This window comes from Salvia hispanica, chromosome 4 (genome assembly GCF_029641045.1).
Source record: "Salvia hispanica isolate PSC_SH4W2 chromosome 4, Shi_PSC_v1, whole genome shotgun sequence".
Lineage (NCBI taxonomy): Eukaryota > Viridiplantae > Streptophyta > Magnoliopsida > Lamiales > Lamiaceae > Salvia > Salvia hispanica.
In genome coordinates this window covers 41010973-41027717 of record NC_142695.1, presented here as the reverse complement: position 1 = coordinate 41027717, position 16745 = coordinate 41010973, and the positions used below count along the sequence as shown (strand labels likewise).

The 16745-nt window shown below is 37.3% G+C and overlaps 2 protein-coding genes and 1 pseudogene across 2 annotated transcripts; 2 read left to right on the top strand and 1 right to left on the bottom strand.

The window, feature by feature from the left end:
* The first annotated feature begins 3737 nt into the window (after window positions 1-3737).
* LOC148928660 (secreted RxLR effector protein 161 pseudogene) lies at window positions 3738-4388 on the top strand (annotated as a pseudogene).
* Window positions 4389-10054: 5666 nt separating this feature from the next.
* LOC148928659 (uncharacterized) lies at window positions 10055-10921 on the top strand. Its single transcript, XM_089056745.1, has one exon. It carries the CDS (start codon window positions 10055-10057, stop codon window positions 10919-10921), a length of 867 nt encoding a protein of 288 aa, XP_088912871.1.
* Window positions 10922-13179: 2258 nt separating this feature from the next.
* LOC125197090 (agglutinin-2-like) lies at window positions 13180-14793 on the bottom strand. Its single transcript, XM_048095792.2, has one exon. It carries the CDS (start codon window positions 14791-14793, stop codon window positions 13306-13308), a length of 1488 nt encoding a protein of 495 aa, XP_047951749.1. The 3' UTR covers window positions 13180-13305.
* Between the last annotated feature and the right edge of the window lie 1952 nt (window positions 14794-16745).

Genomic DNA, 16745 nt, shown 5'->3' with positions numbered 1-16745 from the left:
CCTGGCGGGGTCCAAGGGGCAGAACGGAGTTGCTGTTTCAGAAATTCATCCGAAAATGTAATTTCTGAAAATCGAAGGACTAATTTGCAATTTCGAAAACCTTTTGAAAATCGGTTATTTTCAGTTGATTTCCCAACAGATGCACTGGTTCGGCAACAACTGCATCGGTTCATCTTCTTCTTATTCTGATCAACTCTTCTGGTTCATAATCTCGAATATACATCTGAATATTCTGAATTCTCTGAATTTTATCCGATCAAATAACTTTGGTAGAACCACCGAAATTGATTTGATCTGAAAGTGTATTTGCACGACTTTCAGAAATCCATTTTCTGTTCTCTTTGTTGTATCTCCCTGACAAAGATCAAATCAATATGTCGAACAAAGAAACGATGAAAGAAGGAGCGAAAGGTTTCGCGAAGTTGGATAAGTTTGCTGGCCAGGACTTTCGACGCTGGTAAAAGAAGATGCATTTCATGCTGACAAATCTCAAGGTGGTGTATGTTCTGAGTACTCCCATGCCCGAGGCTGTTGAAAATGAAACTCTGGAACAGACGAGGAGGCGGATGAAGTGGGAGAACGATGACTACATATGTTGGGGTCACATCTTAAACGATATGTCTGATTCTCTGTTTGATGTGTATCAAAATGTTGAGTCTGCCAAGGAATTGTGGGATTCCCTCGAAGCCAAATATATGGTAGAGGATGCCTCTAGCAATAAATTTCTTGTTGGTAATTTTATTAACTATAAAATGGTTGATTCGAGGCCTGTCATGGAACAATACAACGAGTTGTTGAGAATATTGGGACAGTTTTCCCAATATGATATGAAAATGGATGAATCCATTTCTGTCTCTAGTATTATTGATAAACTGCCACCTTCTTGGAAGGATTTTAAAAAAAATCTGAAACACAAGAAGGAGGAATTGAACTTGGTTGAACTTGGAAGTGATTTCCAGATTGAACAGTCCATACGAGATATGGAAAAGAGTTCTGTTGGTAATACTAAAAACATCGTTGGTTCTTCTGTGAACATGGTGGAAGAGGATGAATCCTCAAAGGCTGGTAAACGGAAGTTTCAAGGCAAACGAAAGTTTCAAGGAAATTACAGTAAAGATGGGAATAAGAAGCCCAAACTGACTTGCTGGAAATGTGGCAAATCCGGGCACTTCAAGAAGGATTGTAAGTCTGGAAAGGGTAGAGGAAAAGGGAAAAACGAGGCTGGTCCAAATCGATCCAAGGATCCTGAAAAGCAATCAGGTTCGTTTCTGTACCTAATGATCATTCGGTTGAGAATTATAATGCATCAATAATCTCTGAAGCATTTTATGTACAGGATGATGATCTCTCATGGTGGATTGATTCGGGTGCAACATGTCATGTATGCAAGGATCGTCAATGGTTCAAGAACTTTAAACCAATTGAAGATGGATCTTCCTTGAAGATGGACAATATTGCAACTGAACCAATCAAAGGAATAGGATCTGTTAGCCTAGTATTTACCTCTGGAAATTCCTTATTGTTAGAAAATGTAGTTTATGTACCTGGAATTCGTAAAAACTTAGTTTCTGGTATTGTATTGAATAGTTGTGGATATAAACAAGTATTAGAAAGTGATAAATATATTCTGTCAAGGCATGAAAATTTCATTGGTTTTGGTTATCTATGTGGCATGTTTAAATTGAATTTAGATGTCTCTTTTGTTAATAATTTTGTTTGCATGACTTCTACTAGTTCTAGTAATCATGTTAGTAAATCAGAATTGTGGCATGCTAGACTTGGACATGTACATTATAAGAGATTGAAAGATATGTCGAAAATGAGTTTAATACCAGCATTCGAGTTGAACAATGAAAAGTGTAAAACTTGCATGTTAACTAAGATAACTAGACAACCTTTCAATAAGAATGTCAATAAAGAAACTAAGGTTTTAGAACTTATACATAGTGATTTATGTGATTTTCATTCGACTCCATCTCTTGGTAATAAAAAGTATGTAGTTACTTTTATTGATGATGCTACTAGATTTTGCCATGTCTATCTCTGTCATTACAAAGATGAAGCTCTTGATAAATTTAAAATCTTTAAAGAAAGTGTAGAGCTTTATCATGGTGTGAAGATTAAAACTCTTCGCACTGATAGGGGAGGTGAGTATTATGATCCAGCGTATTTTGAATCGACTGGTATAGTACATCAAACGACTGCTCCATATACACCACAACAAAATGGTGTAGCTGAAAGAAAGAATAGAACGTTGAAAGAAATGATTAATTCAATGTTGTGTTATTCTGGCCTAAGTGAAGGATTTTGGGGTGAGGCTATGTTAACAGCCTGTTATTTGTTGAATAGAGTTCCTACAAAAGGAACAAAATAACCCCTTATGAACTTTGGCATAAGAAACCACCAAAATTGAGTTATCTCAGAGTTTGGGGTTGTCGAGCAGTGGTAAGACTAACTGACCCTAAAATGAAAAACATAGGTCAAAGAGGTATAGATTGTGTGTTTCTGGGGTATTCAGAAAATTCTGTTTGTTATATAGGTTCTATGTCTTAGAACCCAATGACTATGTATCTGTGCACTCTATTATTAAGTCAAGGGATGCTGAATTTGGCAATGAGGATAGATTCACGTCTATACCTAAACCTGGAGGCATGATTGCAAAGTCTAGTAACTCTGATGATGTAACTGGAAAAGTGATGGATACACCTCCTGAGGCTAGGAGAAGTAGTAGAGCAAGAAAAGCTAAGTCTTTTGGAAATGATTTCCAATTGTACTTACTTGAAGGATCAAGAAATGAAATTAATTTTCAATATCAATATTGCTTTACAATTGGTGATGATCCAAGAACCTACAAAGAAGCTATGGCTTCAAGAGATTCTGCATTTTGGAAAGAGGCAATCCAAGAGGAAATGAATTCTATAATCCAAAATGGTACTTAGATACTGACGGATTTGCCACCCGGTTGTGAAGCTTTAAATAGCAAATGGATCTTCAAAACGAAGATGAAGGTGGATGGAAGCATAGACAAGTATAAAGCCAGATTGGTTATCCAAGGCTTTAGACAAAGGGAAGGCATTGACTACTTTGATACCTATGCTCCTGTTGCTAGGATTTCCACAATTAGATTATTGTTAGCACTTGCTGCTATACATAATCTTGTAATTCACCAAATGGATGTTAAGACTGCCTTTTTGAATGGTGAATTAAAGGAAGAGATTTATATCAAACAACCAGAAGGCTTTGTCATGCCTGGTAATGAACATAAGGTTTGTAAGTTGGTAAAATCTCTTTATGGACTAAAGCAAGCCCCCAAGCAATGGCATCAAAAGTTTGATGAAGTGGTGTTGTCGAATGGTTTTGTATTAAACCAAGCAGACAAGTGTGTATATAGCAAATTTGATGCTACCGGTAAAGGGGTTATCATTTGCCTATATGTGGATGACATGTTGATCTTTGGTACTGACCAAGATCAAGTTGATAAAACGAAGGAATTTTTGTCATCTAAATTTGAAATGAAAGACATGGGGAAGGCTGATGTGATTCTTGGAATTAAGATCACACATGGAGAACAAGGAATTTCCATTTCTCAATCACATTATATTGAGAAAGTGTTGGAAAAGTTCAACTTCAAAGATTGTTCTCCAGTTAAGACTCCTTTTGATCCTAGTGCAAAACTCGTGCCTAATAAAGGAGTTGCTGTGAATCAGCTTGAATATTCGAAAGCTATTGGATCACTAATGTATGCTATGATTAGTACTAGACCCGATATAGCCTTTGCAGTTGGAAAATTGAGTAGATATACTCATAATCCAAGTTTAATCCATTGGCAAGCAATGAATCGAGTATTTAAGTACTTAAAAGGAACCATGGATTATAAGTTGACTTATTCTGGATTTCCTTCTGTTCTTGAAGGTTATTCGGATGCAAGTTGGATCACCAATATGGAAGATCATTCTTCCACAAGTGGTTGGGTATTCCGGCTTGGAGGTGGTGCTATATGTTGGGCATCAAAGAAACAAACTTGCATCACGAATTCAACAATGGAATCGGAGTTTGTGGCATTAGCAGCAGCTGGTAAAGAGGCTGAATGGCTAAGAAATTTAATATATGAAATTCCATTGTGGCCTAAACCGATATCACCTATATCTATCAGAAGTGATAGTGCAGCTACCTTGGCTAAGGCATATAGTCAAGTGTATAATGGAAAGTCTAGACACTTAGGTGTTAGACATAGCATGATTCGTGAACTTATTATGGATGGTGTGATATCTGTGGAGTTTGTGAGAACTCATGATAACTTAGCCGATCATTTAACCAAAGGGTTAAGCAGAGATCTTGCGTACAAATCGGCTATAAGGATGGGATTAAAGTCCACCACAAATCTTTAATATTAAGATACCCAATTCCCATTTAGTATGATACTAGATGCAGAATTCAATGTGGAAGACTTAATATTTGAAGATTGGAACACATTTGAAAATCGTCCCAAGGTATGTGTTCGGACCTACAAGTTAAGGAGGTTGAATGTATATATTCTTAATAGTTCTTTTGAAAAATTGCAAATGTAGGTGCAAGAATAAAGGAGCTACCTATATAAGCATGAAGTTTAGCCGCTTCAAGAAACTGGGACTTGGTTTCGACGTGTTTATGAAGGATAAGGACATACGCTAGTAAAATATGGTGTCAAGATAGAACATATTCGTATGTAAACGTTTGTGTACATTATCTTCGTGTATTCAATGTGAGTTCCCAGGGTTCAATCCTTAGAGATACCCGGGGTATTCGAATATTTGGAATGTGTAATGTACTAATATGGAATTCAATCGTTACGATATTTCATTTATGCAAAAGTTTGAATGTTTGAGATAACTTGTTTTAGTTAATCAAGGATTACACTAAAATAGGGGAGGATTGTTGGATATTTTAGTGTAATTGGATTAACTTGATTGATCAGTGTTGTTATAATGATACATCATTTAAGTATGGAGGTGCGGAGTGCACGCTTATTTGAATACATTATAATGTTAGGGGCGAAGCCCCTGAATAGATGAACGGGGGTCCGGGGGCAGCGCCCCCGGGTAGCGGGGTCCAAGGGGCAGAGCCCCTGGCTGGGGTCGAGCTTGGAAATTTTTTATTTCCAACGAAGTTGCTGTTTCAGAAATTCATCCGAAAATGTAATTTCTGAAAATCGAAGGACTAATTTGCAATTTCGAAAACCTTTTGAAAATCGGTTATTTTCAGTTGATTTCCCAACAGATGCACTGGTTCGGCAACAGCTGCATCGGTTCATCTTCTTCTTATTCTGATCAACTCTTCTGGTTCATAATCTCGAATATACATCTGAATATTCTGAATTCTCTGAATTTTATCCGATCAAATAACTTTGGTAGAACCACCGAAATTGATTTGATCTGAAAGTGTATTTGCACGACTTTCAGAAATCCGTTTTCTGTTCTCTTTGTTGTATCTCCCTAACATATAGTAAATAAATAAGAGTAAAAAATAGGATAAAGAACAAAGAGCTCTGAAAAAAATGACTTCAGAATAACTAAAAAACAATAGTATTATTTAATTTTAGTAGAACAGATAGATAGATGGAGTATCACTTGTTAGCCTAGCTAATCCTAAATAATTTAACATACGTGCTATGGTAGTAAATTAATACTATCGTTATTATTTTTGAAGAATACAACGAGTAAAAGAGCTTTTAGCTTTTCATTTCCAAGGCTTAGCCTTTTATCTTAGCTAATTTGGTGCTTTAGTATTAAGACCTTTCATATAATCTCCCATATTATCATATAAATAGGTGACTTTGAGAGATTAGAAACAAACCACCAAAAATTCTCTCTTCTCTCTACGTATTAGTGTACGATTTAGGAGAATAGTATTGCACGGTTCTAGCCTCCTAGTCAAGCTCGTCAGTGCCTACAAGTTTGATATGCTTCTACTTGATAGAAGGAAATTCATTTCAAGGAAATTCAGTTCATCAATGTTGGAATAAAAATAATTAAACTTGATTTTTTGTAGTACAATTATCTAGATATGATAAATATCTAAATATTATGAAGAATTATCCAGATATTAGTAGGTATTAAAATATCTAGATATTTTAGGAGAATTATCTAGATTATAGATATTATGTAGAATTCTCTAGAATTAGTATATATTAAAATATTTAGATATTTTAGTAGAATTTCCTAGAATGTTAGGAAAATTTCTAGATTTTTATGAAGAAAAAATCTAGATGTAAAATATTATAGATTCTAGTAGAGAATTCTAGAATATGAAGTGAATCACTATAAATAGAGGAGAGTTGTAACATTTTGTAGAAGTTGAGAAGTTGAAGAAGTTGAGAAAGTTTGAGAAATAAAAGTGTTCCTTTGTTTTCCCACATCATAACCTCTTCTAAATCATTTCCCACATATTCCACCCATTCTCCTCTCAAATATTTCCTCCAAACTAAATTACTCCTCCAACATATATCTTTTATATTCCAACAAAGTGGTACCAGAGCCATAAGTTCCTACCTGTAGTATGGCTAACTTGTCGTCGTTCCAAGTCCCCATGCTCAACAAGAGCAGTTTCGATAATTGGAGTATCAAGATGGAAACATTATTGGGAGCCAACGACGTTTGGGAGATCGTGTAGAGTGGCTACGAGGAGCCACAAGATGAGACCGATCTATCCCAACAACAAAGGGATAGATTGTGAGATGCGAGAAAGAGAGACAAGAAGGCTCTATATCTCATCTACCAAGCTTTAGGGGACGACGATTTCGAGAAGACCTCGAGTGCAAGCACCGCCAAAGAAGCGTGGAAGAAACTCCAAATCTCGTGTGTTGGTGCGGAGCGAGTAAAGAAGGTACGTCTCCAAACTTTAAGAGGATAATTCGAATCTTTACATATGAAAGATCCGAATCAATTTCGGATTACTTTTCAAGTCTTGGCGGTTTCAAATCAAATGAAAAGAAATGGTGAAAAATTGGAGGATGTTAGAATCATGGAGAAAATATTGCGTTCTCTAACCCCTAATTTTAAGCACATAGTAGTCATAATAGAAGAAACAAAAGATTTGGAGGAAATGACTATCGATCACTTATTGGGTTCGCTAAGGAGAAACAAAAGAAGAAACAAGAAATTGTGGAGCAACTTTTAAAGTTGCAAGTAAGCCCAAAGGAGAAAGAAAAAGGTTCGGGCAATGGTGGTGGTCGACAAGGAGGAGATCGCGGACAGAGACAAGATCGCGGTCGTGGTCGAGGATATGCTCGTGGACGTGGACGAGGATATTTTTCCAATAATGAAGAAAGAAAGGAGTTCCCAAATATGGGACGAGGAAGGAGCAATCCACAGTCGAGGTATGATAAATCTTCAATAGAGTGCTATAATTGTCATAGATATGGGCACTATGCTTCCGAGTGCAGAGAGACAAAATCAAAAGTTGAAGAGAATGCCAATTACGTAGAGAATACGAATGAAGAAAATGAAGAAAATGGATGCGTTCTTCTAGCTTATAAAGGAGAAGCTGGAAGAAGAGATGATATGTGGTACCTCGACACGGGAGCAAGCAACCATATGTGCGGGAACAGGAGCATGTTCGTGGAGCTTGATGAATCAGTAAGTGGTAATGTTTCCTTTGGTGATGAATCTAAAATTCCAGTTAAAGGAAAAGGCAAGGTTCTAATTCGTCTAAAGAATGGAGCTCATGATTTCATTTCTAACGTATATTACGTGCCCAATATGAGAAATAATATACTGAGTCTTGGACAACTCTTAGAGAAAGGTTATAACATTCATATGAAAGATTATAACCTTTCAATAAGAGATGGCAAAAATGATTTAATTACCAAAGTGCCAATGTCACCTCGACACGGGAGCAAGCAACCATATGTGCGGGAACAGGAGCATGTTCGTGGAGCTTGATGAATCAGTAAGTGGTAATGTTTCCTTTGGTGATGAATCTAAAATTCCAGTTAAAGGAAAAGGCAAGGTTCTAATTCGTCTAAAGAATGGAGCTCATGATTTCATTTCTAACGTATATTACGTGCCCAATATGAGAAATAATATACTGAGTCTTGGACAACTCTTAGAGAAAGGTTATAACATTCATATGAAAGATTATAGCCTTTCAATAAGAGATGGCAAAAATGATTTAATTACCAAAGTGCCAATGTCCAAGAATAGGATGTTTTTATTAAATATTCAAAATGATGTGGTGAAGTGCCTTCAAGCATGTTATAAAGATAAGTCTTGGCTATGGAATCTTCGATTTGGGCACCTGAATTTTGGTAGCTTGAAATTGCTATCAAATAAAGAAATGGTATGGGGATTACCACCCATCGAGCACCCCGATCAACTCTGTGAAGGATGCTTAGTTGGGAAGCACTTCAGAAAGCCGTTCCCAAAGGAGTCAAGTTCGAGAGCTCAGAAGCCATTGGAGTTAATCCATGCAGACGTGTGTAGACCAATCAAGCCAACCTTGATAAACTCGTAGTTCAGCAAGTGTGTAGGATGTTTGAAAGTGCATAATTGAGTATTTTGTAGCACTTTACTTGAGTTTTCATCTATGATCCCTTATTTTAGTGTTTTGATGAGTTTGTCGAGTTTTTGTAGTCAGAACAGGTGGAAACGGACGAAACTGGTGCCAAAGCAGGAGGCCGGGCGTTTTACTACAACTGGTCGGGCGTTTTTGTACTCCAGCCCGGGCGTATCCTCTGTGACCGGGCGTTTTGCCCAAGCCGCGTGTTAAGAAGAACGCCCGGTCAGGCGTTTTGTTACTCAAAAATCGCCCGGCCGGGCGAATTGCTCGTAACTGCTGAATTTCTTCTATTTTCGCCCCGGGTATAAATAGGACCTAGGGTTCGACTCCAGCACACTTTCCACGCCCCAGAAGCAGTTTCCACCTTTTGAGAGCAGATTGAAGCGACAAAGAGTCCGATTCATCAACAAGTTTGAAGACGAAGACGATTTGCCCATTCAATTCACCCTTGGGAGTATTTTTATTAGTTCTACTATGTTTAAATCTCTTTCTATGGATTTCTCTTGTGAATTTGCTTTGGATATGAGTAGCTAAATCATTTGTAGAGTTTTGGTGAAGACTACAATGAATGCTTTTGAATAATTCAAGGACTTTTGATTACCTTTGCTCTTGTGATTTCTTTGTTCCGTTCTTGTGCTTTTTCAATTCAATTGCTTAGCTACCAATTGGATTTGTTGACCTAGTTTTGAGTAATCGAGAGATACCTAATTAGGATTGATAAAAGAATGAACAACACCTAGATAATTTGCATTCAAGAGAAGGAATTCTAGAGTGAGGGCTTGAGCCTTTTGTTTTAAGGAGTTAATTGTGACGTATTAGAAGGAGACTTCAATATTAATGATTAATCAACTGGTTAAGTGCACTCGAGAGAGAGTTTAGTCTAGACTAGCGGATTTCCTAGTAATCCTAGAGACTTCAAATGGGTAATGAAAGTTGTTGAGTTGTTCACATCGTGTTCGTTGTAGTTGGATCCAAGACTCTACCTCGTTCTCTTATTTGAAACTCGTCTTTTGTTGTGTGCTTTTTTCTTGCTTATGTTTAATTGTTTTTCAAAATCAAAACCAACCTTTCCGGATTTTCTAGATAGTAGTCAAAAAATCGGTTCGTGGTACTTGAGTTACACAATTTGTCTTCGTGGATACGATACTCGTACTTGTTTATTGCTACACTAGCCCCGTACACTTGCGGGTAATTCTCGTGTTTAAAATAAATCGAGTCAAACCTCCCTCGGTAAAAATAATTATTTCCTACTTTTAATTGACGATTTTCCAAGAAAAACGTGGGTATACTTCTTGAAGCAGAAATAAGAAGCATTTGACGACTTCAAGAAGTTCAAGGCTGCCGTTGAAAAAGAAAGCGGTCTACAAATCAAAGCAATGAGGACCGACCGAGGTGGAGAATTCACATCCAGAGAGTTCCTGGAATTTTGCAAAGAAAGCGAAATTCGACGGCTGCTGACGGTTCCGAGATCCCCCAGCAGAATGGAGTGGCTGAGCGAAAGAACAGGACCATCGTTGAGATGACTCGAAGCATGCTAAAGAAGAAAAATTTGCCTAAAGAGCTTTGGGCAGAAGCAGTAGCGTGCGCCATGTACCTGTCTAACAGGTCCCCAATAAAAAGTGTGTGGGGAATGACTCCTCAAGAAGCTTGGAGCGGAAGAAAGCCAGGGATTGCCCACTTAAGAGTGTTTGGGAGCAAAGCCCGTGCACATGTTCCAGATCAGACGAGGAGCAAACTTGATGACAAAAGCAAACCATTCATCTTCGTCGGGTGCAACTCTAACACTAAAGGGTATAAGTTATATGATCCAACTTCGCAGAAAACCATGATTAGCCGAGACGTAGAGTTCGATGAAAAAGGAGTATGGGATTTCAGTTCGAACAATGACTTCATCTTCATACCTCTGTTTGGATATCAAAGAACATGCGAGCAGGCGAGAGAGGAGCAACAAGAACAAACAACTTCCCCTACATCTCCTACATCAGCTGTCAGAAGCTCACCACCATCTTTCTTGAATGAAAGAGCAACACAACGCTCACGAAGTTTGGGTGAAGTGTATGACGACACTGAAAGGTTCGAAGATCTTACCTTATTTTGCTTATCTGCTGATTGTAAACTAGTTAGCTTTGAAGAAGCTACAACAAGTGAAAATCGGCGAGTTGCGATGGATGAAGAGATCAAAGTCATAGAGAAGAATGACATGTCGGAGCTCGGGTGGCCACAAAAGAAGCCAACAACTATTTGTGTGGATAACAAGTCGGCGATTGCGCTATCCAAAAATCCAGTGTTCCACAACCGAAGCAAGCGCATCGACACCCGCTACCACTACATCAGTCAGAGAATGCGTTGCAAATCAGGAGATTCAAGTCGAGTATCGAGTACGTGAAATCGCAAGATCAAGTTGCCGATATTTTCACAAAGCCCCTCAAGTACGAAGACTTTATCAAGATCATGACAAATCAAGTTTGGGGGGGGGGGGGGGGAGGGGGGGTTGTTGGAATAAAAATTATTAAACTTGATTTTTTGTAGTAGAATTATCTAGATATGATAAATATTACTACCTCCATCCCCCAAAATTTGCTACACTTTGACCCGACACAGGTTTTAAGAAATGTGATGGAAAGTGAGTAGAAAAAGTTAGTGGAATGTAGGTCCTACTTTTAAAGTATTAGTTTTATAATAAAATGTGAGCAGGAATGAGTTAGTGGAATATGGGGTCCACTGCCAAAAATGGTAAAAGTGAAATGTATCAAATTTTCAGGGACGGACCGAAATGGTAAACTGTATCAAATTTTCAGGGACAGAGGTAGTATTAAACTTGAAATTCAAACACACTTTTACCATCCTGCCCTTGAGGATTGAAAGGGTATAAATGTCAAAGTATATAAAAAAATTCAATACAAAATATCAATTAAAGTACAAAAACTATATGCAAATATCATAACATATGACCTCATTAACATAAGGCACCTGATTAGAAGAAGTATTTTGCATAACATAAATTAAAATATGATAATAATATTTATATTAATATTTTTTAAAACAAATAATTACACTTATATAAAATTAAACTAAAACCTCAAATATTTTCATATTTTTACTATCAAAATTTTAAAATAACATAAATTTAAAGAATTGTTATAAACCAACTTTTTGTATAGTAGAATTGAAAGAAGAATAATAAACAATTGAAAATTACCACTTAAAGCCAATCGCCAAAAGTTTGTGATGTTAAATAAATATAGAATCTTCGTATTTTATCCCAGTTTTAATGAAGAATAATTTATTTTTTAAGCGTGTATTCCAATTTCTTAAACTAAGAAAAAAAAATAATACTCCAATTTCTAACAAAAAAATCAGTCAATTTAAATATATTGTGTCTTCTTGACTTTTACTCAAGACACGTCACATTGCATAAGTATCTATTTGAACAAGAAAGGGTTTGAGATACAAAGAGATGTTGCAACGTACCTTTACATTAGCACAAGATCGTAACTGCAATCTAATTAAATAAATCCAAATAACGTAACATGTCCATAGTAGCCAAACAACAGAGAAAAGTTTACTCAAAACAGTTTTATCGGGAGCCTTTGCTCTGTGGTGAAGAACCTGGACATTGTTGGCTGAGGTCGCGTCATGCGGTAGAGAGATGCGCATATATACATTAATAATATAATAATGAATATTTGACTGATAAGATAGTTATGTAGATTCAAAGCTATTTAATTCAGAAAATTACATTATCATTGTTAGTATTCCAATATTTTTGAGTCGAAAGTAAGGGTAAACGAGGTAAATGGAGATGTAAATTAATATAAATACTATATTTATTTTTTTTTGTAAAAAATCATTCTTCATGGGAAGAGATATTTGAGAAGGTATTATACTTTTTTTCATTTTGAAGAGGTGTGTTTACCTCTCCATTAATGAAGAGGTAGAATCTTATAACTATCACATTTACCTTCTTTTCATGAAAAAATCATTCTCCAATGGAAAAAGTATATGAGAAGATATTAACTTTATGTTTTTTAATGCATTTTGTATGATTATTTTATTTAAAAGAATTAATTTACCTTTCTGTATAACTTTTTCCTTTGGAATATGTTACTCCCCCCGTCCCTGAAAATTTGTTACTTATTTCCATTTCCGTCCGTCCTTAAAAATTTGTCACCTTTCACTTTTACCATTTTTGGTAGTGGACCCTATATTCCACTAACTCATTCTCACTCACATTTTATTATTAAACTAATATATAAAAGTAGGACCCACATGCCAATAATTTTTTTCAACCCACTTTCTACTACATTTCTTAAAACCCGTGTCAGATCAAATGGTGACAAATTATGGGAGGCGGAGGGAGTACTTTTTAGGAGGGTATATTTCACTTTTTAAGAAGATAAATATATGATATACCTTTTCTATATACCTTTTCTCATTGGCGATGCTCTAAGTGTTGCAACTGTTTTATGAAAGTCTTAGGATCCGTTCAATACATAGAATTAGAATTCTATGGAACTGAATATAAAGAAATTGATATCAAGTGTGTGTCCAATGTGTGTAAGTGTGTATAAGTGTGTGTAGCGTATATGTGTGTGTCATTGCATACTCAAAAGCACAAACTAATTCCATTCCCATCTCGTCACATGGAGAAGAATTAATACAACAATAAGATGGTAAGTAATTAGCCTTATTTTTTTACGGTGCGTCCTTATTTAGCATGCACACTGACACACGCGCTCACACATACACTAAAACAAAAAAAAACACAAATCACACATATTGGCGAAGTTTGGCGTCCTCCAGTTCACAGTTAGCACTGGTTTGCACAGGAGTGGAAGTGAAATACCACGATATGAGGTCGTGAACGGCTACTGCGCCTCCTGTGCTGGCGGAGATTCCGACTTCAACCTGCTGAGGAAGAAAGGTGCTCAAGTCGTATACATAGCTCACCTCAAAAGTTTCCGAGCCTGCCGTCACGTGAACGCTGATCAATTTGGAAGATTGCTGGTAGTTGATGCGAGCCGTCACCTCCTGCCCAAGCAGAAATGCGTCGCCGACGTTGGTTGTATTTTTTGAAACATTTGAGTCAATGTCAATCCCAGCATGACGGTAATTCGGATCACCAGAGTTGATGAAGGTGTCAAATTCCACCGCGAATACCGAGGGGTTTTGCGATCCAAAGATTCCGAAGGCCCCACCGGATGCTCCAATTGGGTTGCCTACGGGCTGGATGAAGAAGGTGAAGCCATCGGCTGGGTTTGAGTCAACCGAGTTGATGATGAATTTTATGGTGGTTTCGAGGTCGACCTGCGCTCCGTCTCCCCAAAATTGGATCGGCTTGGAATAGATGGCTCGGCCAACGCGGTTCTGTAACGGGCGGCCTGAGCTGTCTGCGTTGATCATGCGGAGATTGGTGGAGTCCGATGGGAAGTGGGCGTCGCCTTGGTAGATTAGGTCGGTCGGCCGCTCGCCGTTGAAATCATATTGGAAAGAGGTCGTCTGCCTAAGAGTTGAAGAGTAACACCAAGCTATGACGTCAAAAACGGCGACTGCGCCTCCTGTGCTGGCGGAGAGTCCGACCTCAACCTGCTGAGGAAGAAGGGTGCTCAAGTCGTAAACATAGCTCAGTTCGAAAGTTTGTGAGCCTGTTATGACTTGAACGCTGATCAATTTGGAAGCTTGCTGGTAGTTGATGCGTGCAGTCACCTCCTGTCCAAGAATTGCGTCGCCGACGTCGGTAGTATTTTTTGAAACATTTGATCCAATGTCAATCCCAACATGACGGTAATTCGGATCATTAGCGTTGATGAAGGCATCGAATTCCACTGCGAACACGAAGGGGTTTTCCGCTCTGAAGACTCCGAGGGCGCCGCCGGAGGCTCCGAGTGGAGAGCCAACGGGCTGGATGAAGAAGGTGATGCCATCCGCTGGGTTTGAGTCAACCGGGTTGATGATGAATTTCAAGGTGGTTTCAAAGTCGACCTGCGCTCCGTCTCCCCAAAATTGGATGGGGTTGGAATACACGGCTCGGCCAACGCGGTATGGCAACGGGTTCCCTGAGTCATCGGTGTTGATCAAGCGGAGGTAGGTGGAGTCGGATGGGAAGTGGGCGTCGCCTTGGTAGAGTAGGTCGGTCGGCTGCTGGCCGTTGAAATGATATGTGAAGGAGGTCGTTTGCGATCGCGCCGTATTGGCGATGGCAAGGAGCAAGGCTATGAAGGAAAGCAGTGAAATTAGGGTTTGAAGAAGATTTGCCATTTAGTTTGCTGTATTTTGTTTTTTTTGCTTTGGATTTGGCCTTCTCTACCTTCAATTTATAGTAGTCCAGCGCCTATTATATGGATTACTACAATTTACAATTTTCAAAAACATTACCTAACATGACTTAATTTACGTCTAATTAGATGGAGGGAAACCTGTGTTTCCAATTGTGACACCAATAAACTGACAAGTGTGCAGCCCAGCAAATTGGATTCCCTTTGTTAAATACTACTCCCTCCGTTCCATAGTAATGGATGCGTTTCTTTTCGACACGGAGATTAAGAAAAGTTGTGTTAGGTGAGTTAAGTAAAGGGAGAATAAAGTGGAAAATAAAAAAGGTAGAGAAATGAAAAGAGAAAAAAGTAAGAGAGAGTAAAGTAAAAAGGGAAATGACTCTATTACTATGGAACGTACCAAAACGAAAAAATGACTCTATTACTATCGAACGGAGGGAGTACTACTAGAATACTTTTACTCTCTCTATCAATAATTACAAGCTCAGATTTGACCGGCACGAGTTTAAGAAATATAGCTAAAAGTGGATGAAAAAGGTTAATGAAAGATGAACCCTAATTTTATTTATTAGTTTTATAGTGAAATTAAGTTAGTGGAAATTGAGGTCCATTATAAAAAATAGTAAAAAATGAACAAATGGAACAATAATTGATTGACGAACGAAAATGATAAAATATGATGATTATTGGTGGACGGGAGAAGTATTATTTTGTATAATCTGATAAAAATAAAAATATGCGTATTATTGGCCCTAATATAATGTGTACAACCCACCAAATTGGACTCCCTTTGTCATATAGTATAATTTTTTTATTTTGTGCTATAATATCGTGCATTAAAATTATTGGGTCAATATTAAACATCATTCCACGAGATATGCAAATCTGTGACAATATAGAAGTCTAGTACTCCCTCTGCTAAAAGATGTCCTTTATTTTACTGCGTCGAATATCAAAAAATTGTTCGACTTTATAAAAATAAATAAGGAAAAATTAATGCAAGGTGGATCCTAATAAAATATGAATAAAATGAGTTAGTGGAACAAAAAGTTTATTTACTAAAAATAGTAAAAATGAAATAAAACAATTATTAGAGAAGGGTGAAAAAAAATGAGATATTTAATAAATGATAGAGGCAATATTTTTTAAATCATACGTAGTAGTACTATTTAGATTAGTTTGAAACCCCGCGTGTCATGCACGTCAATTTTTAATTGCTTTAAGTTATTGAAATGTAATGAAGTCGCCAACTCATCCACCCATGCAGATCTAATGTATTGGAAATAGTAGGGGCATTTTCCCCATCTCAAATTTCTCAAATATTGTAGTATGGTGCTTATAAAATAGTTACAACTCCTACCTACACACTCACACTTTGAACCCAAGTATCTAACCTAACTTGAATTTCCGAGTAATCAATTGCTCCCTCTATCCTCCGTTCTATAACAGATGAGTCATTTCTTTTCGACATAGAGATTAAAAAATGTGTGTAATATATTAAATAAAAAAGATAATAACGTAGGAGAGGGGAAAAAGTAGAGAGAATAAAGTAAGAAAGAGGAAAAAGTAAGTGAGAAAATATGTGTTGACTTTTACTAAAAAAGAGAAATATAACTCTACTACTATAGAACGTACCAAAATGGCAAAAGACTCCACTATTATGGAATGGAAGGAGTATAACGTTTGATTAGACAAGCGTTTTAAGAGAAATATAGAAAAAAGATTGTGGAAGTACAGTTAGTGAAGTGTGAAGTCAACATTATTAGAAGTATAGTTGAATTTTCAAAATTAGAAAGTTCAAAATTATCAGGGACGGACGAAGAAAGAAATAATTCATACTCCCTCCGTCACTAAAAAGTACATGAACTAATTTCTTTGCGTCCCTGAAAAGTACTCCCTCCGTTCTATAGTAGTGGAGTTATTTTGGTACGTCCC

Coding starts and splice junctions, on each gene's coding strand:
- LOC125197090 (XM_048095792.2), bottom strand. CDS start 14,793: ATGGCAAATCTTCTTCAAACCCTAATTTCACTGCTTTCCTTCATAGCC.
- LOC148928659 (XM_089056745.1), top strand. CDS start 10,055: ATGACTCGAAGCATGCTAAAGAAGAAAAATTTGCCTAAAGAGCTTTGG.